A 26980-nucleotide genomic window follows, 5' to 3' on the forward strand; every position below is an offset into this window, starting at 1 on the left:
ATGTAGTCAGAGAGTTAAAAAGGGGGAAGAACCAGGTTTCAAATCACAGAATCACAGAATCCTAAGGGTTGGAAGGGACCTCAAAAGATCATCTAGGTTTAGTCATATCTTCAGATTCCCTAGAATAACCATTATAATCCAGGATTTGCATTGCATTCATTTCATCCAAAGAATAAAAACAGAATAAAGGCCAAGACTTTATAAAATGATGACACCTCCTCTTTCATTCAAAAAAATTGCTGCTTTTTTGCCAGAATGTGAACGTTTGATCAGGATACAATGAGCCTTAAGAATACACATTGCAGCTATACACAACAGCTACCATTATCTCAATCTTTAATTTTTGTTGTTTGTCTTTTCTCTTTTAAATATATTGCTTAAGTTTTGCACTATGCTAAGTAGGATTTAGATTTTCAGTTCATTTCAGATCCTAGCCATCTTAACAGTTTACGCTTCCATTTCTCAATAAATTCATGGCCCTGTGCTGCAATCTAAAATGAAAATGCATCTCTTCCTTTGGGTGCCTCATAGAGTCCAAAGCAATTATTTAATTATACACATTGTGCTATTACTCAATACCCATTCTCCCTCTTCCTTCATTATACATATCCTCAAGTGCACATTATGTTTTAAGAAATCACATACAGTCAAGATTTCTCACAGCACCCCCCCCCCCCAAACACCACCCCCCCCCCCCCCCCCCCCCCCCCAAAACCCAACCAAAACCCATGCGGGACATGGACCTGAAGCTCTGGGAAAAATCTATCAGCTGTGTTCACAGACATTTTCTCTGCTACTCAGAGCTCATGTGCCACAAAACATTTAAACAAAGCAACAGATGCCAAGAAATACTTGCTGTTACAAGCAAAGTACATTCTCCTTCAACATTTTTTTCCTTCACAGTGACACTTTATAGGTAGTCCCACATTTCTATATTCCTAGAAGTATTAATTTTTGACCTTCTTCTAATGTTCCTGTAAGAATCCCCACTTAAATGTATGTCAAACTCATTAAACCTTCAGCTTTCACTATGGTAAATATCTGCAATAAACACAGTATTCTTCTGTGCTAAGGTGACATCTTTATACTGTATTTTGTGTCTTTTGACAAGTCTGCTGAAGTTTCCAGGAAGGTCACAATAAAGAGAAACTGAAGTGGATCCCCACTAGTATTTCTAAGATCCTCAGAGTTTCTCAATGAAATGTCTTCAAATACAGGGTTCAAGTTTGAACAAGTTTGAGCCCAAATGAAAACAAATATTCTTGATAGGCCTTCTTGAAAGGCTCAGAAAAAGCCTTTTTTGAGTGTTAGAAGTTGGGGACACCAGGTCCTACAACTTCAGTTTTGCCAAAATTAACATTTATAAAGCTCAAGACCCATGGAAATGTATCCAGGGAGTTGTGTAAAAAAACCTCTTGCAGCATGACATGATACCTGTAACATAAATAAAGAAACTGTTGAAAATACATGAACTTAGGACATTCCTTTAAATCAAAAAGTTAATTCCACAAAGTAATCAGGACTTATAGAAGTCAAATGGTTATGAATATTGCTAAAAAAACAAAAAAGGTCTTATCAGGTGACAAAAAGAGAGAATTTCCTTCTGAGAAAAGGATGTAAATTCTTGTAACACTTTCATTAACAACATTGAGGAAACTTGTACTAAAATTGTAAAAGTCTGAAAGACAGAAACCTTGCAAAGACTAAGGTCTAACATGTAAGCTTTCCAAAGGAATAAAAATTCGTGTCACTTCAGAAATTTACTGTGTTCTATATTATGTGTTGTATAAAGTCTTCTTGTGACTTTCCATGAACCAAGGACACCAGAAAGTGCATGGTGGTCTGTTGCTCATCACTGATTGCCAGTTTGCACTACTGTAAAACCCAGAAATATTCCTAAGGTCATGGGAGTCTTAGCTTCTGCTTGGAGGGAAGTCCTGTCCTTCAGATGACACAGAAGTGTCTACTACACAAACTGCCAATGGATGTGAGGGCTGGGGACTACTGCAGTGCTCTACAATGATCTGTGTAAGCCATTATCACGATCCCTAACTGAGTGAGGAGTTAGGCCTAGAAAGCTCACTGAAATCTCAACCCCTTAGAAGGAGAAGTAAGAGGTACATAAGACAAAAAATGTTCCTGTAAGTTCATGCAAAAAGGCATTTTGTGCTATATCTTAATAGGTAAGTTGCTGATTCCATTGGGCAGGGCATGGGTCCTTAACAGATCTTTGCCTCTATTTCCATAGTGAAGACCTTTGACGATGAGAAGACCTCCAAACCAGGTATTTGTGTTATGGCCCTGACCTTTACTTTATGAAAAACCCTGAAATTTGTATAGAAGAAACACACAGGACTTGACTCCAGAGAGCAAGTTCATTGTTTCAAATAGTTGAAAAGATAGTGAAAGTATTGCACCATTCCATTTTGTAGAAGAATGTTCATGTGATGTATGATAATCTGGAGGCACCAGTTCTCTCCCTTTAACTCAGCTTGTTAATTGTTGTTATATTTTATACAGTTGTTAATTTCCAAACAAGTTTTCATTTGCAAATTTAATTTTTCTGTTGCTCCTCTATTTTCCCCTTCTCTCCCCCATCCACAGGCACAAATCCAGTGTTTAATGCAGTTTTAATTCCCATTTTTCTTAAAACATGGTGAACCCATACTTGAATTTGCTTCTAACATGTTTTCAAATTAGCTTTTAGCTCCTTTAAAATAAAAAGTTTCCCCAAAGCTTAGCTATCACTCCTTCTCTCCACACTTCACTCTGTTCCTTTGCACATGTTCTATCTTCCTTCTCTACTCAACAAATCCTCATATCCTTAGCTTTCCAAATATCAAGTCTAATTCAATGCCTTCTGAGTCCCAAGAAATGCTGGTACCTGTCAGGAGTAGCACAGACAAGGAACCCTTTACACAGAAATTTTTCAGTTTTTGTATGGGGCATGTAGAGCAAACATCTCAACATAATCAATGATGAAAGTCTTAACAGGATTAAAGTCAATTGAGTAGCTGGCAGGATAGAAAGAATTAGTGGACAGTTTGAAAGCAATGTTGTGGTTAGGGGACACAGACATGGGTCACACGTTAAAAAGTTTGTAAGATGTTTCAAACTGGTATTTGCAGCTGGTGCTTAGAAATACATGAAGATATTATTTCCAGTGTAGCAATATTTCAAGCAAAGGTTGATTATGAAGGTATCAGAGTAGTCCAAGATAACCTTAGGCACTGTCTTACTGCACTGTGGGGAGACTAAATTTGAGAGTAAATATAGAGTCGGATTGTAATCCATACTCATATTAGTATACAGAGTAAACTAGATATTGATTAAAAAGAAAATATCTGAGAGATGAGTCCTTTCTTTCATTAACATACATGGAAGCTGTGTGTTTGTTTTGGTGATACAACATGATGCAGCACATTAGACTATAGCTTTCTAATTGATTAGATAGTTCCACTCCGTGCTGATTTTTCATTAGAAAGAAACCTCTCAGGAGGTTTCTGTAGGTATTAATAGTAATAGGCCCCAAATGCAGGTCAGTAAAATGCCAGTCACGTGGAAGGAATTGCCTCAAGAATGAGACTGGTTTGCTATTTTCCTATTACAGTTCCTGGAGTTTTCTTGTCCCTGAAGTGGAATGGCAGGGTGCAGGGTGACATGGCCAAATGAAATTAATTTTGAGATGATTATATACAGGCAGTGCAGAATACCCTTTGTGGTTCAATTACTGCTTTCAAACTAGAAAAATATCCCTACAACTACAAAAGCCCTCTTTTGGAAACCTGAGGGGAAATGGATGTAACAGGAGTGTGAAACAGTCTTACAACAGTAAGTACAATAAAACCATAATCAAAATGATTTATTTGATGCTAATAAATACCTTCAGATATTTTCCCTACTAAGGACTATTTCACTGCTGTTTTTGTGCAAGCAGAAATGTAATCCAGAGCTGCACACTAAAACCCATTGCAAATATATGCATATGTCAGCACTGGGGAAAAGTAAAACATACAAATGTAAAAACATAAAGAGAAAGCCTGCACTGTGAAAATAAAATCTTAAAATTGTTACTAAATGTGAGCAAGGAATATTTTGGAAGTTATAGAGACTAGAGCTATAAACACTCAGGCCATTTACAGACCCTTTGGTAAAAGTTTCAGATCCCTGCCTCTAAAAAGTGTTCTGAAACTGCATTACTCTACAAGATTTCACTTCATGCAGTAACAAGGCCATTAGAAAAGCTGTTTGCCTACTTCAGCCTGACAATTAGTAGAGGCTCAAGATCAGCATGAGAAAAAAATTTAGAAAAGGCTGAAATATCCTTGCAAACTTATGCCCACAGATCTGAAAGGACTTTACAGCACATAACAGAACTTGCAGTGTAAAGAGGAGTAACCTCTGTCAAATGCAGAAAAGGATGAAGAGCATTTCACTGGGAAGTATTTCTTTATATGTCTTTGTGCAGACACTGATTTTATCATGTAACAAAGTGTAACAGTGTGGCACAATGGAGCCCTTATTCTGCATGCTGCTTTGGGTATTACACTAATAAGAGGGCCTCCATTTTTAATGAGCTTCTGAGTTTTGAGAACAATCTGACAGTGATTCTGACTGACAGTGTTCTGTTGGTTTGATGTCTTTTGTCCCAGTGCTCCATGGCTGGGTAACCAGATGCATAACTATAACCTAAACTCTAAACAGTTTTTAATTAAAAAAAAAAAAAGGTAGAGCTTGTGACTTACCTATGAGAGCAGAGCTCCCTGGACTGATGGTCATGTTTGTTCCTGAAGGAGAGGTCAGCACTGAACGAGTGATGGTCCCAGCACTGGAAAGCACTGATGTTAAGTCTTTTAGGTAAGGAAGAGGTCGTGGAGGCTCTGGTAACAGATTGGGAGACTGAAGTGATCAGCAACACAATAGCAGAAAACATCTCAGGGACATCAACAAAACCACCACCACTATTCCTTCATTAGTTACCATGCTGCAATATTACCATTTCAGAGGGGCAATCTGAGCAACTTTGAGCAACTACTGGAGGTGTGCTTTGCCTCATGTTAGGTAAGGTGCCAGAGAAATCATTAAAATAACATCTGGATCAGCATGACCACAAAATAAATTCTCTCTGAAGGCTATCATGACATTCTTGTTGACCTTTGCATATGATGAACATACATGGTATCAAGAGATAAAGAAGCTTGGATGAAAGAGCGAATTTATAGAGCACAGAAGCCAAATCAAATGCCCATGAGAGTCAGTGGGAAACTTTTCAATGTCTGCTACAACCTGGATCAAGCCCTGATTAAATATGGTTATAACTCTGCCAAATCCTGTGGTATACCTAGGTAAAGCTCCAAAGAACTTAAGAGTTCAGAGCTCAAGAGGGTCAATCTATGCTGAGAGCTTCAGGATTTAGTTCTTTACTATCCATTATGCTGTTTTAAAAAAATCACATCATTTTTATAATTCCCAATTCTGTCATGGAAATGATGGGATATTTTATTTAAATGAATGGTGGCTTCATCCCTTTTCAATTAAATCATGGCAGACACTAAGCAAGTTTATTATTGCTGATCACACTCACCACCAGAAGTATGAGTCATGGATGCCTGAACTGTTTCTTTCCATCAAGGAACTAAAGATGTCATTTGCCTACAAACATAAGCAGCTTGCATAACTCAAAGTAACTTTCCATCTTTAAAAAGTAAGCCGTTTATAAGATCAGAGAAGGATTTAAAGATCTTGTGGGAGTGCTTATTTATAGTTGGAAACCCAGATGATAATGTTTTTCCCCAGATTTTTTCTTTTTTTTACTGAATTTCTAGAGCCAGTCTGGATTCACAGAAAAATCATGTGAACATCCATAAAGGGATTTTAGTGTCGTCTGTGAAACTGAGAAATCTCACTTTAAAACTTCCTCTGGAAGCTGCATCATCCATAGAACCTGTGCTCACTGTAGTCATGAAAGATGAGAGCTGTTAACAGATGCTTCAATGGTGTTGCACCAATAACAGGGACCAGGTTTCAAAATTTGATACTTCACTACCAAATGTAGAGAAGCACTTACATAGTCTGGTTGGATCATTCATCTGACAGGCATGGAGAAATGATAGATGAGTTACTAGGAAAGGAAACCCTTTTCCCACACATCCAATTACTACTTGGTAACAGTTCCACCGATACTTCACAGCTGACATTGTCCTTTCAAATCACCCAGCTATGCTTTCTGTCTGTTGTTTACAAACCCAAGAAAAGTAAACTTCACTATTCACTGGACGTGGGAAGTACTTTTTAAAAGCACACTTGGCTTATGCACCTTATAGGTGTGAAATGTCAGTATCACACAGCCATGTACAGAAACGCTGCTCAGTGGAGGCGTAGAACTTCACAGGGAAGAAAGTGGCATCATTCTCATGTCAAGAAATAAATGCTTTTCTTAAGTGGTAAGTCTATAAGAATGAAATTGACTATTTCAGGACTGGGAGGTGCAGTCCCTGTGGTTAGACACTTTCTCCTTATCTATCTTCCTTTTGTTATCACCTTGTTTCAAGTGATGTTGCTCAGAGAACAAATGCAGACTGATTACTTCCTTAGGACTGGGCTGCCTCTATGCCGTCCCCTCTTCTACATCCTCTGGCTAGTTCTGCAGGCTAGATGTGCCAGCAGGTATCTTACTATTGCTGCAAGTGCAAGATACCCTGGACTTACCAAGAACCAACAGCTGGGAGCTTTCAGTTACCTCCCCATGAAGATTGGCTGCCTTGCAGGAGTACAACCCCTGATCTGACAGAGAAACATTTGGAATTAGCAGCAGCCCATCATGCAAATGGTGAGCAAAGGACAGCTTGACCTTGTTCTTAAACCAAGTAACTTCTGCTTCAGGAACACCTGGAAAAACATTGACAAAACATAACACAAGTAAGGTACTATGGCTGCCACAGACAAAATTGTTAAAAGAGAACAAATAAAATGAGATTTTAACATGATTTCCAAGGAAGTGATGTTCATTTTTTGCAGTTCAGAAGTGTTTAGTCAGCTCTTTCACATTTCCTGTCTTTATCATTCTTAGACCCCTGTGAGACAGAGAAGAAAAGCTAAGACTAAATTGAAGTTTTCCCTTTTAGTGTCCCAGAATTGCACACCTGAACTCTGAACTCACCACTCTTAAAAACAAACCTCTTTTGGATCAGAACAAGCTCAATCTATCCCAGTATCCTGTCTTTGGAAGAAGCCATAAGATGGTGCCTCTCCCAGCCCCACATTAGTTTCAGCTCAGGAACTTTCTGAGCCAGAAATAGTTTCTGTGTAGTTAGGAGCTCTTCATAGACTTCCTTTTATTAATTAATCCAATCTTCCATTTTCCAATTATGTAAACAATTAGAATTTACATCTTCAGAAAAGCAGTTTCACTGGTCTCACCAGGCAACTTCAGAAAACAGATTGTTACAGATTCATAATCCACTATAGGAAGAATTGCCTCCTTTTGTGTGCTTGGAAATAAGGTCTAGCTATCTTTTTTGAGTAATCTCTTGTAGGAATAGATTGTGATGTATAGCTGACAAGACCCCTGGTCTTGCAGTAGATAGCATTTTCTTCACATAGGGATTTCTAGCTTGATTTAAATGCATACTAGATCAGGTAATTTGGTGTCACTAGCTACTAAAAATTGGGTATTGAAAGTCTCAACAGATGGGACAGACGTATGGACCTATGCCTGGGAGGATACTGTGTGGGCCCATGGCTGTAACGAGTAGAATGTTACTAATCCCGGTAACTGCTGGAGTGCATGATCTCCCATTTGTGGCGCCCTCTGTATGTGGAGGCAATTAATCTCTTTTACACAGACATGCAGCTACCTTGTGTCTGCTGTACATATGCATGCATGCATACAGGAAGTTATTCTTCAGTATCTGGTACCTACCTCAATCCTTCCCTGCCTTATGTCACAGCAACATGTTCCTCTGCCCATTTCTAGCATCTTTCTGATGGAGCTTCCATGTAAAAAACCCCAAACCTACTCTATCAATTGTGTGGCCCTTGCATCAGAAATACCTCAGTCGGCTGTGCTCACTGAATACGACCACCCATTTTTCTGTATTAATAGTGACTGCCTGATTGCAGGTGTCTCACTAAGAATGTGCAGATGGAAGTGGGAAAAAGAGATTTTCTGTATTCTTCTACATCAAAGCATTGTGGCCTTTTTTCCTCCTCTCCCAGAGTAACCTGGTGACTTTGCCAAGACATCTGGAATAAGTACGTCTGAGCTTGGCAGTGAGGAAGGAGAACTGAAGCCCTGTAAGGACAGAGGGTCTTGTCCATATTCAGAAAGTATCAGGAAGCAGCCTGTAAAAGACTGGAGGGTTTTTCTCTCTTTTGTTTAAGGGTTAACAGCACATGCTAATCTGGATTTCCATGGCATACCCAGGGAACTGATCATTCTTGTCTATGACACTGTTTTCCAAAGTCTTACTCACTTTTGTGCTGCTACAACTCATTTTTCTAAAAAGGATGAGCTGTTGGCCTGTTTCTGACCACCTGCTGGGACAGGACCACTACACAGCTCCCTATGTGGCTGTTACTCTTTGACCTATGTGGTGTGGGTGGGCTGACCATCACTTTAAACCTCACTCAAATTTCTTCCAGAGCATCCACACAGAGTCCTTAGGGTAGTTTAGAAAACCACTGGGTAGCAAACAACCCCAACCCTTGGGTTTATTCACGCCTGTTTAGTGTGTTTCCATTGTGGGGAAAGGCATTTTGAGAGGTGAGCTCTCTAGAACAAAGGAGAGAAAATGGAAACTGTACCAGTTCTGCAGTCCCTCAGATGGAAAAAAACCCACATCCCAGCACTAGCCCTCCCAATGCCTCCCTAGAGAAGGGATGATACTCCCTCTCTTGAAGCCTAAGCTACTTAGGGCACACAGATTTTCACATTATGGCTGTTGTGAACTTAGGCATGGAAATATAAAGAAATGTATCTCAGAAATAATCACAAGATTATAAAATTATAAAGCTTTCTTTAATTCCAGCCAGGGCTTATCTTCTTTTTTGGTTCTGAAGACTAAAATTGTGTAGAAGTCTCAAGTTCTTTTTGAAAATAATGGAAGAGGAATGCAAATAGTGGGAGAAAAGGAAGGGATGGGGAGTGCTGAGAAGGGTAAAGAAGAAGAGAAATATACAATAAGGATTTCATATGCCCACAGCCCTCAAGAGCAGGGACTCAAAACAAACACATGAATAAATACAGAGAGGCAGAAAAAAAAAATAAAAAAATTGCTTCTTAAAAACAGCTGCTTAGTCCAGAAAGACAGGTTCCTCTTACATACACTTCAGCAGCAGAAGTAGCAACAAGAGGTTAAAGGTAAGACTTCTTACTGTTTGAGGTATTACTGTTGAGTGTAGGAAAGGTGCACTGTACCTACAGAATGTCCAGCAGCTATACAAATACCTTTTTCTGACTGCTACTCTACAAAGCGTGTTGTTCCTTTGTCTTTAATGTGAGGTTTTCACACTAACAGGAAATTATTTGAAACTAACCTGTACAGCTGTTCCTAGGTTTTGGTTTATGGAAGATAGGCAATATATGTCAGTAAACAGCAACTTCATTTTCTTTTCTGCTTCCACCTTTAGTGACACAAACCGCAAGGCAGTCAGCAGAGGGATGAGCAAACCCATCATTGCGCAGCATTACCACAAGGGGTAGCAAGAGCATTTCAATCAGTCGGGTAATGGTGAATGACAGCGGACAGACGTCTGCGTGTGTTGCCTTACAGAAACAATCCAATCAGACAGACTGAAACTCTGACAGCTGCCATCTGGAAAGAAAATTCACCTTGCTAGGCAGCCAAGACTTTAAGTAGTAAACAGTTACCAAAGCCTATTCTTCAGCGTTCTCCTCCATCACTGTGGGTGTATCCAGCGCAAAAAGGCTACTTGGGATATGTAGCAAGCAGAACTGTATATCCCAATTAAGACAATTTTGTTAAACTAGGAGCTTTCTGGGAAAGGAAGCATAACAATACAAGTATCTAGCAGTGCTGACTTGTTTTCAGTGCCACAATATTCTTGAAACAGTGACTTGCATGCCACAATCTGGTCTAGCTGATGAACAAATATGGGTCATAAAGCAAGGTAATAACTAGAAAAATATAACATCCAGCATAGATTAAATACAAAGGAAAGCAATGTTTAGGACAGTTGAAAAACCTTCAAGATGAAATATCAGAGAGAGAAGGATATACAGGGTAGGGTGTTAATACCTTTTAAGTCACTCTTCCAAATGCATTCTGACTCAACAGCGACTTAATATATGACGCTATATAACATAGTCTCAATATATAGTGTCAACAATATTTAACAGTGACTATAGCTATGACACTTTGCATACAGGTGCTTCTGTTAGAAGTTTTACAGCCTGAATGATACCACTGAGAAATGTCTTCAGAACTAGATTTTAAAAACTGGTTCGCCCTTTCATGTCCAGCTGTATTTTCAACAACAGCTTTGGCCAGATTGATTAAGGCTTCTGGTATCTGAATGAGGACCTGCACAATTCAAGTGGTAAAGTTAACAGAAAGCTTCCTAGTGATACTGATGTAATCCAAATTGCTCCCATCTCCCATTTGGAAGTGAAGCTGCACACAGCAATCAAATTGCCCGCACTAGAAGTGATGCTGGCTTTCTGAAGCTTGGAGAAAAACCTCCAGGTGGCAGTCACAAGCACATGTAAGACTTCCGAGTGATTTTTGCTTGGGAGTTCCTCTAGAATTAGTTTTGGAGAAGTCTGTATTGACCACAATCACTTAACCATGTTAAAAAAATATTCTTTCACTTCTACAGACAAAATGGCAACGTTATGTTAAGTGAAATAAGACTGATTTTCAAGCTTGAAGAAAATCACAGCACCATCTTTGTCGTATGACCAAAGCAGAGTTTCATCCTTGACATTATTTATATCAGGGGCCAATTGAACTCTAATACATTCAGAATGATTTTATTTTCACTTGTCCCACAGCAAACATATACAGAATTCAGCTCAGTACACAGATTTTAACAGTGCTTATGGCTTTCATAAAAAGTTAAAAAGCAATATATAATTACTCCCTAGGCACTGGTAATGTTCTCTTTCATTATCTCTTGTTTTTAAGAAACCTTCCCAAGGCTTATCAACACCTGTCAGCAGCAAGTGTATATTTCTGTCCCTTAACAGCAAAAGCAGCTTTAGAAAATGTTATAACTGATCCTTATGCTACTTATTGCTCTTATAAATATTTACTCTGCTGTCCTGCTGACTTTCAGTAAATATGTGTCCTTATATGAGCCAAGACATCGAGATCCAGTACATGCATTATCTTGTACTACAGACAATGCACCACAGTGATAGCAACATAGCTTATTATGATGAGATTAACAGGTGCCAAATTCTGATCTGGAACAACTCTCAGTTGCTGTGCTGTCCCAGGGCATCCTGAAATGACTAGAGGGAAAGTAGTAGGAAGAAAAAGACTACAGCTTTACAAAGTTGTGTGAAAAGTTTTTTCATCTAGATAGTCTGCACATAATACTGGATATGTTAGTTAGCTTTTGAATTGTGTTAAATTCATTCTCACAATCCAATTTCTTTTGTAAAGATACATATGCAATAACATATTGCCAGATATGTTATTGCATTAACTATTGCATTTTAACTTACAGTGATTTGATGGCTATTTCACTGTTAATGCCTTCTGGGGAACTCTGGCAAGCCACATAGCTGTAAAATTCATCTACTCTGAAGAAGTCATTAGGATACGACACGTTTGCTGACTAAAGCAATAGTGCATGCTACTTTTCTCCTTAGAGTTGATCATTCTAAGTAGAATGGTAAAAACATATTAAAAGATTGAATAATCAAAACCCAGATGCTAAACAAAAAAGTGCTTAAAACAGAAGGAAAATGACATTTATTTTCATATTCTTCAACAGATTTTATTAATGGTATATTTTCCAGGCATAGGAGAGACTGTTGATCAAAATCACCCTGTTCCTGGATCTCTTCCCAAATGCAGTTTTTGTTTGTTTGTTTGTTTTAAATTACTGCTGTTGAATTACCAGCAGTATTTGTATGAAAATAGGATTCTAGTGCCTATAAAATATTTTGGCCCTCATTATCCACTCTATTACTGCCTATGCAACATCACAGGTTGTGATTTATAAATTAATCAAAATTTCAATAGTAAACTCTGGTGTCAGACACAGTTGACATTTTCTGCAGAAGCAGAAGATAAACACCCATGAAGACAATTATGATTTAGGCAAATTTCTCCTGAATCACCAAAGAATCCAATATACATAATGCTACTAGATATCAAAAAGCCGCCTTCTGGGAGTGAAGAGAGTGATTCTGCTGTGACAGTACTAAAATTTTCCATTGTAGATACACGTTGTCATAGTAGGTTGGCTTCATAAAATTGCTAGAGATTATTTTCCTCTCAGAAAAGGCATTGAATCTGTGCCCCGACCATACTGTGGTCCCCTGCTGTAGTCTTCTGATTCTGTAAGAGCTATGGCACCTTTGCTCAGCCGTATCCTGTTCTTTTCATTATGTCTTTATACTGATGGGAAATGGCTGTACTTCTTAAATCAGCAATCACAGTCTACATCTGTGGGGCCTCCCCATCTGCAGCTGAGAGAACCCAAAGACAGAAATCCAAAATAATTTATGTCTTTATAATACTTAGTCTCTTTCAACACTTCCAGTGCACCTGGCCATTTAGGGGCCTGGGGAAAAACAGAACAGCTTTCATCTCCTTCTTCCTTGAAAGACATTGGTCTGATTGCAAGAAAGTGTTTACTGTCTGTGTTGAGAGGGCAACAGAATTACTGAATTCACTCCCTAGTGAATTACTAGGAGAAATAATACTGTATATTTCTTTCATTAATCCCACTGAGCCTAATTAGTAAATTGGGATCCCAGCCTAGTGTTTGCACAGCTATTGTGCATGCTTTGTTAAAAAACAGATGAACAAATAAAGAAACTTGAGCCAAATACTTTTTTCACTCAAGTATTTGCATACGGGTGGGGTTGGCAGCAGTTGAAGAAGAAAACTGACAACCACTAAGTGATTACAGCGACCAGGAAGTGTAAAAGAGAAGGACATCTGTATATTTGCAGAGCAGATGCTTATTCAGTCATCTGAAGTAGCTGCTAAGGACAAGAAGCTAAAGCAAGGGTCTAAGGGACTTGATATCAGTCTAGTAGTTTACTCCATACATATCTCCAATGCAGATATTCATGTAACACTCAGCATTGCTCAGTCTGTGTTTTGTAAGCTGATTCCCCCCGCTTTTGTTCCCACTCATACGATGTACAAAAGTATAATGAATCGAAGATCTGGCCCTGGGTTTTTAGAGATTTCCCCTCTCTCTCTTTTCCCTTACCCTCCTCTCCATACAGACCATTGCCACCAACAACCATAGGACTGCAACACGCAGATTGGTCACCACTAGAAAGAGGCAAACTACTGTTACGAGATTGAGGGACATTCAGTCTCTGTCTGGAAAACAGTTTCAGGGAGAACCCTGTTTCAGCAGAATTCTCCCAAATTCCTGCACTCCCAAGGTGAAAAAAGAAAAATCAGAAGACGAGTGTACTAACATGTCCTAATTTAAAAAAAAAAATCAGAGTTTGGCAGGAAAAGAAGGAACTAACCTGAATGGACTTTGAGAACTCAATCAACATTGAAATGAGTCGGGTCCATGCTTACATATTCTCACCAAACATCCCCAACAGGTAGGAATGTGTATCAGATTCGTTGTATTCACATCGTACTGTGTATCTCTAACAAATGTCTGTTATACTGTCTCAGACCAATTTTCTTAAGCCACTACACTTTTCCTGTTGGTATTGATAAAGCGAGAACTATTTCTCTGCTAAGAATTAATGCAAGCAATGAAGTTTGCCCAAGTCCTAAGAAAAACTTTCAGTTTCACCCCGCTGCCTCTGGAGACACCAATTCAGCAAAGAACACCACAGAAATTTATAGCCAAAGGCAGCTTCATGGGAGATCAAAAAATTTCTCACCTGCAACCTGGCAGCTAATGGTAACATTTGCTCTCTGGATTGTTTTCACTGTGCTTCCAATATCAACAGTAACAGCAGGAGATTCAGTGTTGATCACAGTAGCTCTTGATGCCTTTATCAGTGGCTTTCCTGCATAAAAGAAGCACCACAGTTATCAGATCAAGCACAGTGGACTTTCATGGGACAGATGGTCTGATACACTCTGTGTGAAAGTACTTACACGGTACAGGTGGATAAGGGAAAATGCTGGAGTATGAGGACACCTTCGCTTTATAATATTATTTATAATACAGTGTCAGCAAAGTCCATGGAAAAAGGCAGAATAGCATTAAAGCCTCATGGACACACATGAGAACCATATGAATCAATAAACACTGGTATAACTGAAACTGCAGCAAGATGTTTGCTGGTACTAAAACCAAAATACCACCCTTTGCCAAAGGCCAAACACAAGAAAAAGAAGCAGGAGTGATAGCTACAGGCACATTAATAGTGCAGGAGGTTTAGAGCAACATGCAAGCTGTTTCTACAAATCCATCGTGTTTTCCTTAACCTACAGGAGAAACACTTGGATTGGGAAGACCAGACAATAACCATAAAGTTTTCTTAGAATGGCTAAAGTAAGAAGACTTGCAAACTCATCTTTCTCCAAAAATCTATAAACACATTCCACCCTCCCCCCCTGCCCTTAAATAAATGGTCAGACACAAAGAGGTTCAGATATCATCATTTGCCTGTAGAAGAGCAGTTTTAGGCTAATGTCTGCCACTGGCTTTTTTAGTGTGTTGAGCTGGAGGTGATCAAGGAAGAAAAGATGAAGGAAATAAAAATCATTTGGTTTCATTGAGCTCATAGAGAGTCCTGAAAATTTAATTCAGCTCTAACTATAAATTATTCCATATATCTATATTTCCAGGGCTTTGAAGAGATGCCTTTCATCTGGAATTACTGTCATATCAATTCAAGCTTTTTTGGTATTTTCTTTTGATGCTTTTAATGCCTAAGAATAGCAAAGTAAAATATTACATTTTACTGTTGAAATATATCCAAAATTTTTGATGCTTTGCATGAAGACCTAAAGATAAGAAAGTAAAATTCTTCAGGTATTCATCAGCCTTTTATTTTCCAAATTGTTTTCCACAATCACATAAAAAGATTAAAAATCTTTTAGCTGTCCAGCCCACAAATGAGAAGCAAACCATTGAGAAAAGTGGATGCATTTTCCACTTTTTTTCATGCGTGTGTTAAACTAATCAGAAAATTCTTCAATGAAATAAGCTTTCAGCCCCACTCCTGATCCCTCTAAAGACGGTTTCAGTTTTCCAGTTTTTTTTTTTTTTTTTCCTAAGTGACAGAAAAAGTCCCTTTCCAGTTGGTTTACTAATCATTAGAGCTTCATTGCTGGCCATTGCTGCATTCCTAGATTTTCTTTATCCTCCTCTAACCTGAAATTTTCTCTGCATTTTGTGTAAAAATGTTAAGCTCATCAACATCTATTAATTCCTCTAACCATACATCTATATATTGGCAGCTGTTGGTCACTGCCTGCACATTGGAGGCTTCCAGATATTTCCACATTCTGGATCAGTGAAATGAAGAGGGCTGAAAAATCAATGAGCTTTCTAGCATTTGTAATGTGTTTCCTTTTGCTTTTGTGATAAACAGGATCCCCCTCAAAGCCCTCTCTCTTGTCACCATCCTTATCTACGTCTTCTGTTCCTTTGTCTTACTCAACATGTCCTTATTCACACTTGCTGCTCTTTCCTTCTGCTAGTCCTGATGTGGTTGTGAGCCTGCTGATAATTGCCTACCAATGAACCTTGAAGTTGGATTCCTCCACTACCTCCCATTTCCCTTGACTTTTATTTGGGTGAGTTTTCTCTAGAACTGAAATCTAAACTAACAAAAGATATTTAGTCTGCTTTAGAGCTCAACCATTACTAGAGAAATATAAATGCAGAAGTTAATTTTTTGTGAACCTCTACTTGCCAGCAACTGAAACAGTGTCAGCCATGCCTGTGCCACAATGGATTGAATATGATACAGGGTTTGATCTTGCAAGGGGCTAGGTCTTCAGCTCTGCTATTTTTTAGGTTTGCCCGATGTACATCTGAGCAAGTTCTTCAATCAGTCAGTTGGACTTGAAGAGATCAACAATAGGTTTAAAATGAAGCATACAAATTCCGTGATTTTCACTGCACTGCCCATATAGGCTGTGAATAACCAGCATAAACACTGTCTTGAGAGCATGTCAGATGCAGAAAGTGAGAAAAAGCATTCATCTCTTGTAGAAATGCGCAAATCTCAGGAACCGTCTGAGAAAGCTGGGTTTTATAGCTCAGGGTTTTCCAGAGTTCACACCCTGTGTTTTCACCAATGTGTGTCTGTTGACGCACCTTGCCCACCCAGCATCAACCGCAATCTCTCCCCCTGCAGTTTCTGCCCAGGATCACGCAAGCGGCAGTGACCATACTGCAATCACTGAGAGCGAACTGTTACCTGCTAGAGTAATGGCAATAGAGACGGAGTCAGATCCCAGGGCATTAGATGCATTGCAAGCATAGAAACCCACATCAGCTTCCACAGGTGCTAGAATTTGCAAGGAGTCATCAGGCTGAAGTAGCATCCTGGAGTAAAGCAGAAAGAAAGACATAATGGTCCCTTAGTTTGTGTAAGCATGAATATATTACTTTTTTTTTTTTGTTCAGGCTTTTGGGCTATATTTAAAAATCTTTGAAGAAATTTAGTCTTACATGGAGACTATGAGCTGTGATTAGTTAAATTCAATTTTAGTCTCGTTCCCAACATATGTGTATTACAGAAAGGCTGCTGAGTACATGGGATATCTGCCCATGGATTGTGAAACCTCTTCCTCTCCTATGTCACTACCTGCATTATGTCAAAAGGGCTGCCTAGCCTTCCTGTCTCCTAGTTCTCTAAGTTATGAGTAGCAATAGCAAAAAGAAAAGCTGAACTATTGCAAGGGAAATATCACAAACCCTGCAGAAGCTAGGCAGAAAGAAGTGAAGTGAGCTACAGGCTCAGTGTCAAAGCCTGAAATGGGCTCCAAATTCTTTGATTGCTTTGCAGTTTGCACAAATTCAGCAGCCTCACTGCTCCCCTAATAGTCAGTGGAGACAGAGAGGAATACTCAGCTCCTCCTTGGGCTAAACCAACTGTTTCTTTCCTCTGCCAGTAAGAGAAGCCTACTGTGATCTCCGTGTATTGCTCATGGTTAAATGGAATGTATATGGCCTTAGAAGTCTAATAAACTGCTTCGTTTCACAGTCTAGTTCTGCAGTGGTATAACTCCATCAGGTCCTGATGTATACCTGTTTAAGCAAGAATTAATTCCATGGGCTCTTGTGAATGCTTATGTACCTTTACTTCCAGTATGGTGCATTCATAATTATTTTTCTTTTCTCTTAATTTTTTAGCTGAAACTGTTGTTAAGAATGAATGATAAATCAATTTCCTTATCAGCAACTTTCAGTAGCTGTTGTATGTAAACTCTTAGTTGAAGATGTGATTGATAGTGACAAAGGTGAAAGTGGGAGAGGGGTATGCCTGTAAAACACATGCAATAAAAGTCTGCTCAAAGATCCTGAAACTGATGAGTTTCTTTCCATTCCCACCCTCTCCTACCCCCAAGTGAAAACTGCTGTGTCACGGCCCAGAAAGAAGCAGATACTTGATCTTGCACAACACTGTGGGTGGTAGGTCTCTAAAACAAACCAGGTTAGGGCCACCCATCATAATCTATTATAGGAAAAAAAACCAGAGTTAAAATTTGGTTTTTTGACCTTTCTTGAGTAATAATAATAATTATTATCAGTAAAGAGCTGCCTTTTGTCAAGCAAGTTTTGCAAGTGTCTAGAAAAATGCACATTTGCTAAATAAACATTAACCATTTTAAAAAATGCATTTTTGCTTGCACAGCAAAAAAACCCAACAGAACAATGGTTGAAAGAATTCCCTCCCCACTTCTGCTTTCAAGGATTTTTTCCTTCTTACCACTTATTCATAAACAAAGCATGCTTTTATTTAACCACTGTTAATAAAGCCAGCAACTAACAAATTCCTTTATTTACAAAACCAGTCTTAGTATGCTTTACTATCTCACACATAAATCTTTTGGTTTAACACTGACTGATTCAATCTCTACATGGAATTCATTAGAGTTTCAAAATTTGTCCCAAACTGTACTAGTGTGTAACAGTTGAAGGCTGTGTGTGTTCTCCCTGCATGTGTGCAAATATAGTATGTAAGCTGATTAGTCAGTTCTACATCAAACTAATACCTACAAACCCCTAAAAAAAGATTTTATTAATTGCTTCTGTCACCTTTAGGTTGAGGAAAGACCTTGCTTAATACTGCATCTTGCAAAACCCAGGGGACCATAACTACAACACAACGCCATCTTCCTAAATTTTCAACCCAAGTTTTAATGTCCTTCTCTAGAAACAAAGCCAGTGTCCTTTTCTGTAGTTCTTTTTGATATTTGTGTGATATTTGTGTGTCACAATTTGGCATAGCCACTTTTCTTGAAAGCAGAAATGTTAACTGTCTTTGTATAGAATGATTTTGGCTGGATCCCCTATTTGCTCATTGACTGCTGTTTTTGTTAGGTATTGAGTTGCTTGTCAGTGGTGAAAAAAATACCAGCTGTAGCAATTCTTTCTGTCAGCAGCCTGTCTTCAGAATCTCATTTTTGTACTTAAAATAATACAGCTTAATGTTTAATCAGCTTCATCTCAGTTGCTCCACACTGCATTGTTTCCAAGACAAAAATGTATTTTACAGAACATACATCAGTGAGTAATTCAGATGACACCCTGCAAACACTTAACTCTGTATCACCTACTGTTTTCCTTCTGCTTCATGTCCACTTATAAAATGCATTTCTGTTTCAGAAAAGTTGAATTATCCAGTAAAAATGGGTTCATAGTTATGAAAATTATGGCATTCTTGGAAGGCTTACTAAAAAATGCATAAATCCCTCAAAAATTTTTCACTTTTAAAATGGATTCCTAAAGAAGCTAATCTGGATTTTCTTTCAAAGTAAACATTTTCCATCATTACAGATGTCTCCAGACTTTGGTATAGATACGAGGCTCTGAAGTTCTGAAGCTGCACTCAGAACCCATGCTGCTATTAATCTGACACTTTAACCTTAGGAGAGAGTATGGACACTCATGTTGAATATGCACTCAGGGTGAACATGCAGACTCAAGTCAAGGATCCTTTACTGGAACCACACAGGTATGTTTAACTCCTGAAGATTTTTGTGTCATACATTTTCATTCTATTGAGGAACAAACACTTTTCTGGGGGGCCTGTGTTATATCTTTTAGTGACAATACCTAGACTATAATTAAAGAAATTAAGTAAGTTTCACAAGTGGAGCTACATAGAGGGAGTCAAATACTTTCAGGTGAGTAGAACAGCTCATGGAAGGAGGTGATAGGAATAGAGCCATTTGTTACCAAATCACTGTTCTAGACGAAGTCCACAGCCACAAAACATAAATGTGGGTGCCCTTATCTCAATATTTGTTAATACACAATACAGATAGCTATCACACAACCTAAATCTAGCAGCCTACATTCTAAAAGTCACAATGCAAAACAGATACATTGAGAATCTCATTATACTGAGTTGGGCATAAGCTAAAGGACTTCAACAAAACTCTGACATTCCTCACCAAAAGTGCCCCTCTTTGACGCTAGTACAGAAAGGCCCATCTATATATTTTTTTTATTCGCATTAAGAGAGAGGTTGGCTGGAAAACTGGTTTCTCTTCTCCATTCAGTGGCTGGCAAAGTATGAAGAAGACAAGCTGCAGACCTGAAAGACTGCTCAAGCATACCAAACACCACAGCATCCAGATGGTCTTGCAGTATACAGCAGTACACTGTGAGACTGCTGAAACCATGGCTTCCATCTACACAACTGATTGGCAGCCAGCAAGAGCTTTCTGAGCCAAAACCAGAATACTGCTGTTAAGAACCCAGTAAAACATCTACAACCCAATTATATATGCACCATGATTTCTAAACATTAACTCCAATGTTACAGATGCTGAGTACCTCTGGAGCTCACAGTACTGCTCACTTCCTTCCCCACCCACAAACCTGGCAGAATCATAAGTGATGAACACAGAAGGAAGTTCATAAAGTGGAAACTGCCTTAACCTTTAAAGAAAAGTTGTCAATGAACAGCATTACTGACTAGCAAACAAACTATAATTCCCTGAGTCTTTCTGATAGAAATTTTAAACCACATAGTTGCTTGAAAATTCAGAAATACAACATAGCATTTAATAATATTTCAGCCAAACTAAATGGAAAGAAAATGACTGAAAGACATTGTAAAATAAAACAAAACAAAACAAATAAATAAAATAAAAATCTAAACTAAAATTTAAGAAACTGTAAGACTTTTATTGTCAGCTAAATGAATTTGCCTGTTGCTACACCATGGCTGCTTATATGGTGTGCATGTATAGTGTCCATCATTAACCACATGTGGACTTTATTTAACTTCTATTCCCTTTCAAGCATACTATAGAAATCAAAGTTATTTCAAGTAGAGGGGAAAAAAAAAAGTCCTTTAATGGCAAAATTCACTGGCAATGAGAATCTATATGTGAAACTTTTGGGGGGCCATGAAGATATTTTGACAGGAATATGGCCAAATAAAGAGATACTACAGGCCCAAGTCTTGATTAGGACTGCATGTGATTTCCACAAGAGATACATTCTTGCTTTAAGTGTGCCCCGCTGCAAAATTTACAATTTTTTGTGCTAAACCTAACATGCTTACTAGCCTTCAGACACTGAGAGACAAGAACCAGGAAATTCAGTACATTCAAAAACCCCAGTGATTTTGGAGAGATTCAGTTGCCAAAGTGAGAAAGGAGCCAATAAACCAATTGTATAACTCAGTAGAACAAGTGATTGTACCTAAGTCAAGACTTTACGGGATGACCCACAGACAAAACACTGGAAATTTTTCCCTTGACTCCATCTTTTCTCATTTCACAAGCTGACCTTATGAGTAAATTCACATACCTTAACTGAGGTCAGTATCTTGTGCAGAAACAGCTGAAAGCAGATTCCTGGACTATTTTGTTGTACCGTGTTTGTTAATAAAACTGCCTTGTAAGAGGCAGTTTATACTCTCTACCTATCCTTTCTCACAGAACAGCACCAAATTATAAAGTCTCAAGTATACATATGGGAAAAATGTTATGTTATCAACACAGTTATGCATATAACTAGCATTGAAAATAATCTCTTTTTGTGTGCTTTTGCACACAAACGAATAATGTGGAATGACAGGCAGCTAAAGTCTACCTGAAGGAAAACCAGCATAATTTCTGTGGTGTGCTGATAAAAGCATTTTGTTACTCAAGTTTACAGGGTACACCTGAGGCAAGCACATGAGTTTGAAAAAACCAGGATGCATCAACTCATATCAGAAGACTAATGCTTGGAAATTGGTGTGTTGAGATGACAGCACAGCTGCAAAGAACCGTTAAGTATGGTTCCACAATTTCCAGTCTTGATGAGAACATACGTAGGGAATGGTGATTGAAGTGTCTCCCTGAGATTTGTCTTGCGGCAATTTTTAACACAGATACACATGTGGAAGGCAGAAGGCTCACTCCCTTCATCTTCTGCTACCACAGCCATGTCAGACAGACCCTGCTGAAGCACTGTGAGGAATGCAATTCATACCCCTAATGAGGAGATACCCAGAGGATAATAGTAATAAACAATAATTTTTATATGTCAAAATCAATCTCCAGAGCAGAAATCTGCACCTTCAGATGGGAAAACACACTAAGGGTCACAGCCTCCAGACATGGAGTTGACTGCATTGGGCATTATCTACTTTAGTACTTTACAACTCTTCATTTTACTTCTTGTAAGGGTGGTGAGGCACTGGAATGGGTTGCCCAGGGAAGTTGTGAATGCTCCATCCCTGGTGGTGTTTAAGTCCAGGTTGGACAGAGCCTTGGGTGACATGGTTTAGTGTGAGGTGTCCCTGCCCACAGAAGGGGGATTGGAACTAGGTGATCTTAAGGTCCTTTCCAACCCTAACTATTCTATGATTCTATAAGTAAAGCTCTTGTCTGCCAGACTGACCCAGTATCCAGACCTTGCTGAAGAGTTACAACACCCTGTTTACCACTTCATGTGTGTTAGCCCTTCTTTCAGTATGAAACCAAACTGTAGCAAAATAGGCTTTTGTGTGTGGGACTGACAGGAAAATTGAAGCGCCAAAACATCAGTTATTTTTTAAGAAGTTAAAGAATATGTTTTACCTATCATTGTATTTCACCTCCTCTCCATTCTTAGCCCAGCTGATGGTGGGCTTTGGGTTTCCTACTGCTTCGCAATGAAGCAGCACGCTCAGTGTGCCACTGGCTAGGACCACTGTCTGTCCCAGGTGGGTAACAACCTCTGAAGCAGAAAGCTGTTGTGCTGCTGAAATCTTTCGTAGGATGGCAGGCTTTTGATGAGGTCTGCGCAAACCATTTGCTGGGTTTACAGAGGTAGGAAGGAATGCTTCAGCAGATGATGTCCTCAGGGAGCTGGTAAATCCAGAAACATGTCTGTGGACAGGGTGCTCCCTCGAGGTTGAATCTGCTCCTTTCCTTGATGCTTTGATAACAGATTCCTGGTGCTCTAAGTGACTCTTGAAAACCTCATGAGCCAGCTGCACAACAAGCTGCTCAGTGTAGACATCTTTAAGCTCCTCAGGCTGTTGAGACAAATTACTTATGATATCATCCAAGCGTTTCTGTTCTGTGATCAGAGTAAATGGCAGGCTATACTCTCGGCTCTGATCCTCCTCTGAAGATGTGTTTCTCTCTGTGGACTCCTGGGATTCCCAGGACTCCAGATTTTCCCCTGGCCAGCCCCTGTATTGCATCAGCCTTGAGACAATATAATCATACCACCTGCTGGGGTCCACAAGGTGCCCTCTCTTTTCAGCTTTGCTCCCATTGAAAAGAATCCCGTTGATATGTTTCTCCTCTGTTCTCAAGGCTTCATTTAAGGTGGGTTTTCTCATAGTTTCTTCTTCCCTAATACCAGCTGGTTGCTGAGCAATGATCTTGTTGCTTCCAATTAATTTAATTACAAAATACTCCTGGACTGGCCCTGCTGTACAGGTGTATGTCCCAGTGTCTGAAGGCTTCAAACGGTTGATTTTGATATACCCATAGGGTGTAATGGTGATGTGAGCTGAGCTGATGAGTCTCTTGTCATCCTTCTCCCAAGTGATCATTGATTTCCGGAACCTCCTTGTAGGGCATCGGAGGTTTACAGAAGTTTTGGGTAGCAGGTAAGCATACCCACCCACAACAAAGTGTAGTTTCTTCTGCTTCCTTGTCTGGATGTAAACTTTCTTTATGGCCATAATGTGGGGGCTTTGCTTATGAACTGGCCTGTTGTGCCCTGAAATATCATTAATTCTATTAGTATGTGATACGATTAAACAAAACAAGCAGTTTACTTTGGTGCTGGCAGCATTCAACCTATTAGACAATAGTGGGAGAAACTGGCCACCAGCTGCTGAACATTAAGTCGGAGCAATCAAAATAACAGGAAAACAAGGTTCCTTTAGGAATGCAAAAGTAGTCCTGCCTAGGGTACATGCAGAAACCAGAGAGCAAGAGTCAAAATCTTTTTGGGAGGGAGAATACTTCTGTGGAAATGTTCTTGTTATTAAAGTATTTAAATGAATACTCTTACTGAATAAATGCATTGCAAAGACATGTGTGCTGTGATTTACCATCTGAACCCTCAAAGGCAACATGGTCTTGCAGCACACAGCAGTCAGGAGGTGAAAGTGCTGCTTCCCCAAGGAATGATGTTGAATAGAACAAAATTGTCTGGATTAGGCTTAAAAATATATTAAATAATATTAAAATAATTTAAATAATGTTAAGTATGAATTTAAATAATAAATATATAATATAGCAATATATTATATAAATATATCAAATAATAAATTAATTTAAATAATATTAATATTAAAATAATTTAAATAATAGTTCAGTATGTCCTTCCAGTTTCCAGATCTGTATGACAGAGATCTTTGTTGTGAAGCACTAAATAAAGCAGCATAGATATATTACTTGTAAATACCATGCAATATTTTTTCATAGCTTTGCTTCTGAATGTCAGATCTTCTTTTCTCCTTAACATATCCAACATTTATCAGTTTCAGAGTTCATAGCCAGCTTTAAGCTGAAGCTAGGCTGACTTTCAAACTATTGCACATCTAGTTGGCTCGTGAGCCAGGGAAAGGCATACAGGGAAACTACTGCTCTTGTGAAGGGCAACAAAAAATGCATGAAATAGCAACATAAAATACATCTAACTTAGGTTGCACGGTTCATTAGAAATCTCATAGAGGGTTCCAAGTGACATAATGAAATACATTCTTAAATATCTTCAACAACATCCCTTATCAAACATTTTCTTTTCAGCTGTTCTAACAGAGTTTATTTGCAATTGCCCTCGGGCTGCTCTGCTGTATGTCTGAGCCTCTACATTCCAGTTGTGAAATTTAGACCTAGATTTGGGTCAGAATTTTGAGCCAGTTCTTCCAGAAATTAGTAGCTCCCTCCCAGGATATTGGCTCAGACCTAGCTCCAACAGTAAAATGTAAAGCTCTCATCCACTGTCTTGCCTTATCACTAAAGCATACTTGTTCACAGACAGAAAAACTTAGCAGCAGCAGCCACTCTTCAAGACCAAGTAACACTAGTGTGAGTTTTTGAAACTGGTGACAGCATGGATTTCTTAGTGATGGACATCCAAGCCCCCTTTCCCCAGGCATTCCTAAGCATCTTTTCCACTTACTTGTACAGGTGCCTAGAGCACAGGGCCTGATCAAGGATGAAAATGGCAAAGGTGGGCACAATGAGGAATTGATGATGACAAAATGCCCGGTTTTCAGCATCTTTCTGCAAATAGCATTTCGACTTTGGGTGCCCTCTCCACAGCTCACTGAACACTAGGCACAGAATAAGAAACATTAGGAACACGGTGTATTAAAAGTAAAAGGTGCTCCTGTCACACACACCTCCTCACCTCCCATATCCACACTGTATACTCATACCATGGAATAGATCTGTTACAGCTTTCAAAATGTTGGAGTGGAATGAGGCAGAGCAGCACCCAGCCATTCAGTTACAAACGGTGTAGGCAGAGTGGGGAGACAAAATATCAGGTATTTTCTGTCTTCCGAGACTTTGAATCTTTCCATGCTCCGTTTAGTACATTTTCCTCTCAGATGGTGCCCCTTGTATCAAAGGTACTGTGCTACAGTACAAAGCTTGTCTTTGCATTTTGTTTCTGTTATGCCTGCATGTGCTGGCTAGAAGATCTCCTGCTCATAGCCAAGAGCAGACCACATTTAGTTGCACTTCACAGCTATATCCTATTCTGCTAAAATCTGGCCTAAACTTAGTATTTGAGCTTTACTGTTGCAGATATATTAGAATTATAGAATCACAGAATCACAGAATCAACTAGCTTGGAAGAGACCTTTAAGATAATCAAGTCCAACCATTACTTCAGGACTGCCAAGTCCATCACTAAACCATGTCATTAAGCACCTTGCCTACATGTTTTTTGAACACTTCCGGGGACGGTGTTTCCACCACTTCCCTAGGCAGCCTGTGCCAATACCTCATCACCCTCTCGGTGAAGGAATTTTTCCTAATATCCTGTCGAAACCGCCCTTGGTGCAGCTTGAGGTTGTTTCCTCTTGTTCTATCACTTGTTTCTTGGGAAAAGAGATGAGCCACTTTCTAGCTCATCCTCCTTTCAGCTAGTTGTAGAGAGCGATAAGGTACACCACCACCCCGAGCCTCCTCTCCACACTAAACAACCCCAGTTCCCTCAGCTGTTCCTTGTAATACTTGCTCTCCAGGCCCTCCACCAGGTTCATTGCCCTTCTCTGAACCTGCTCCAGCACCTCAGTGTCTCTCTTGTAGTGAGAAACCCAGAACTGAACACAGGATTCGAGGTGCAGCCTGCTGGCCACACTATTTCTGATACAGGTCAAGATGTCATTGGCCTTGTTGGCTGCCTGGGCACAAGCTGGCTCATGTTCGGCTCTGTATATAAGCACCTCCAGGTCCTTTTCCACTGGGCAGCTTTCCAGCCACTCTTCCCCAAGCCTGGAGTGTTGCATGGGGTTGCTGCGGCCCAAATGCACGACCTGGCACTTTGCCTTGTTGAGGCTCATACCAGTGGCAACAGCCCATCGATCCAGCCTGTCCAGATCTCTCTGCAGAGCCTTCCTACCCTTCAGCAGATCACCAGCAGCCAAATTGTTGTCATCTGCAAAATTCCTGAGGGTGCAGGAAAATTCCTGAATCAAATAATTGATAAAGAAATAATAAATAGATGAGTTGGGATTGAGAGCACCCTTGGCAAGTTTGCTGATGACACCAAGCTGTGTGGTTCAGTTGATACGCTAGAGGGAAGGAATGCCATCCAGAGGGACCTTGACATGTTTGTGAGGTGGGCTGATGCCAACCTCATGAAGTTTAACCATGCCAAGTGCAAGGTCCTACAGCTGGGTCGGAGCAATACCAGGCACAGCTACAGGTTGGGCAGAGAAGAGACTCAGAGCAACCCTGAAGAGAAGGACTTGGGTGTGTTGGTCGATGAGAAAATGAACATGAGCCAGCTTCAGTGTGCGCTCGCAGCCCAGAAAGCCAACTGTATCCTGCGCTGCATCAAAAGGAGTGTGACCAGCAGGTAGAAGGAGGTGATCCTGCCCCTCTACTCTGCTCTTGTGAGACCTCACTTGGAGTATTGTGTGCAGTTCTGGTGTCCTCAACATAAGGTCATGGAACTGTTGGAACAAGTCCAGAGGAGGGCC

The 26980-nt window shown here is 39.6% G+C and overlaps 1 protein-coding gene across 3 annotated transcripts in view; it reads right to left on the reverse strand.

Annotated features, from left to right (window-relative positions):
- Window positions 1-26980, reverse strand: part of ADAMTSL1 (ADAMTS like 1) — a 405845-nt gene that overhangs the window by 17097 nt on the left and 361768 nt on the right. For all 3 annotated transcript variants that reach the window (XM_061470878.1, XM_061470875.1, XM_061470877.1), the window contains 6 exons: window positions 24946-25099; window positions 22395-23532; window positions 16562-16689; window positions 14063-14191; window positions 6709-6888; window positions 4746-4880 (listed from right to left, as the gene is read on the reverse strand). In XM_061470878.1, the coding sequence (XP_061326862.1) occupies window positions 4746-4880; window positions 6709-6888; window positions 14063-14191; window positions 16562-16689; window positions 22395-23532; window positions 24946-25099 (1864 nt within the window). The remainder of the gene's footprint in view (window positions 1-4745; window positions 4881-6708; window positions 6889-14062; window positions 14192-16561; window positions 16690-22394; window positions 23533-24945; window positions 25100-26980) is intronic.

This window comes from Pezoporus flaviventris, unplaced genomic scaffold (genome assembly GCF_033815535.1).
Source record: "Pezoporus flaviventris isolate CSIRO_AGI_PZ_B2104156 unplaced genomic scaffold, CSIRO_AGI_Pfla_v1 ptg000064l, whole genome shotgun sequence".
NCBI classification, from domain to species: Eukaryota; Metazoa; Chordata; class Aves; order Psittaciformes; family Psittacidae; genus Pezoporus; species Pezoporus flaviventris.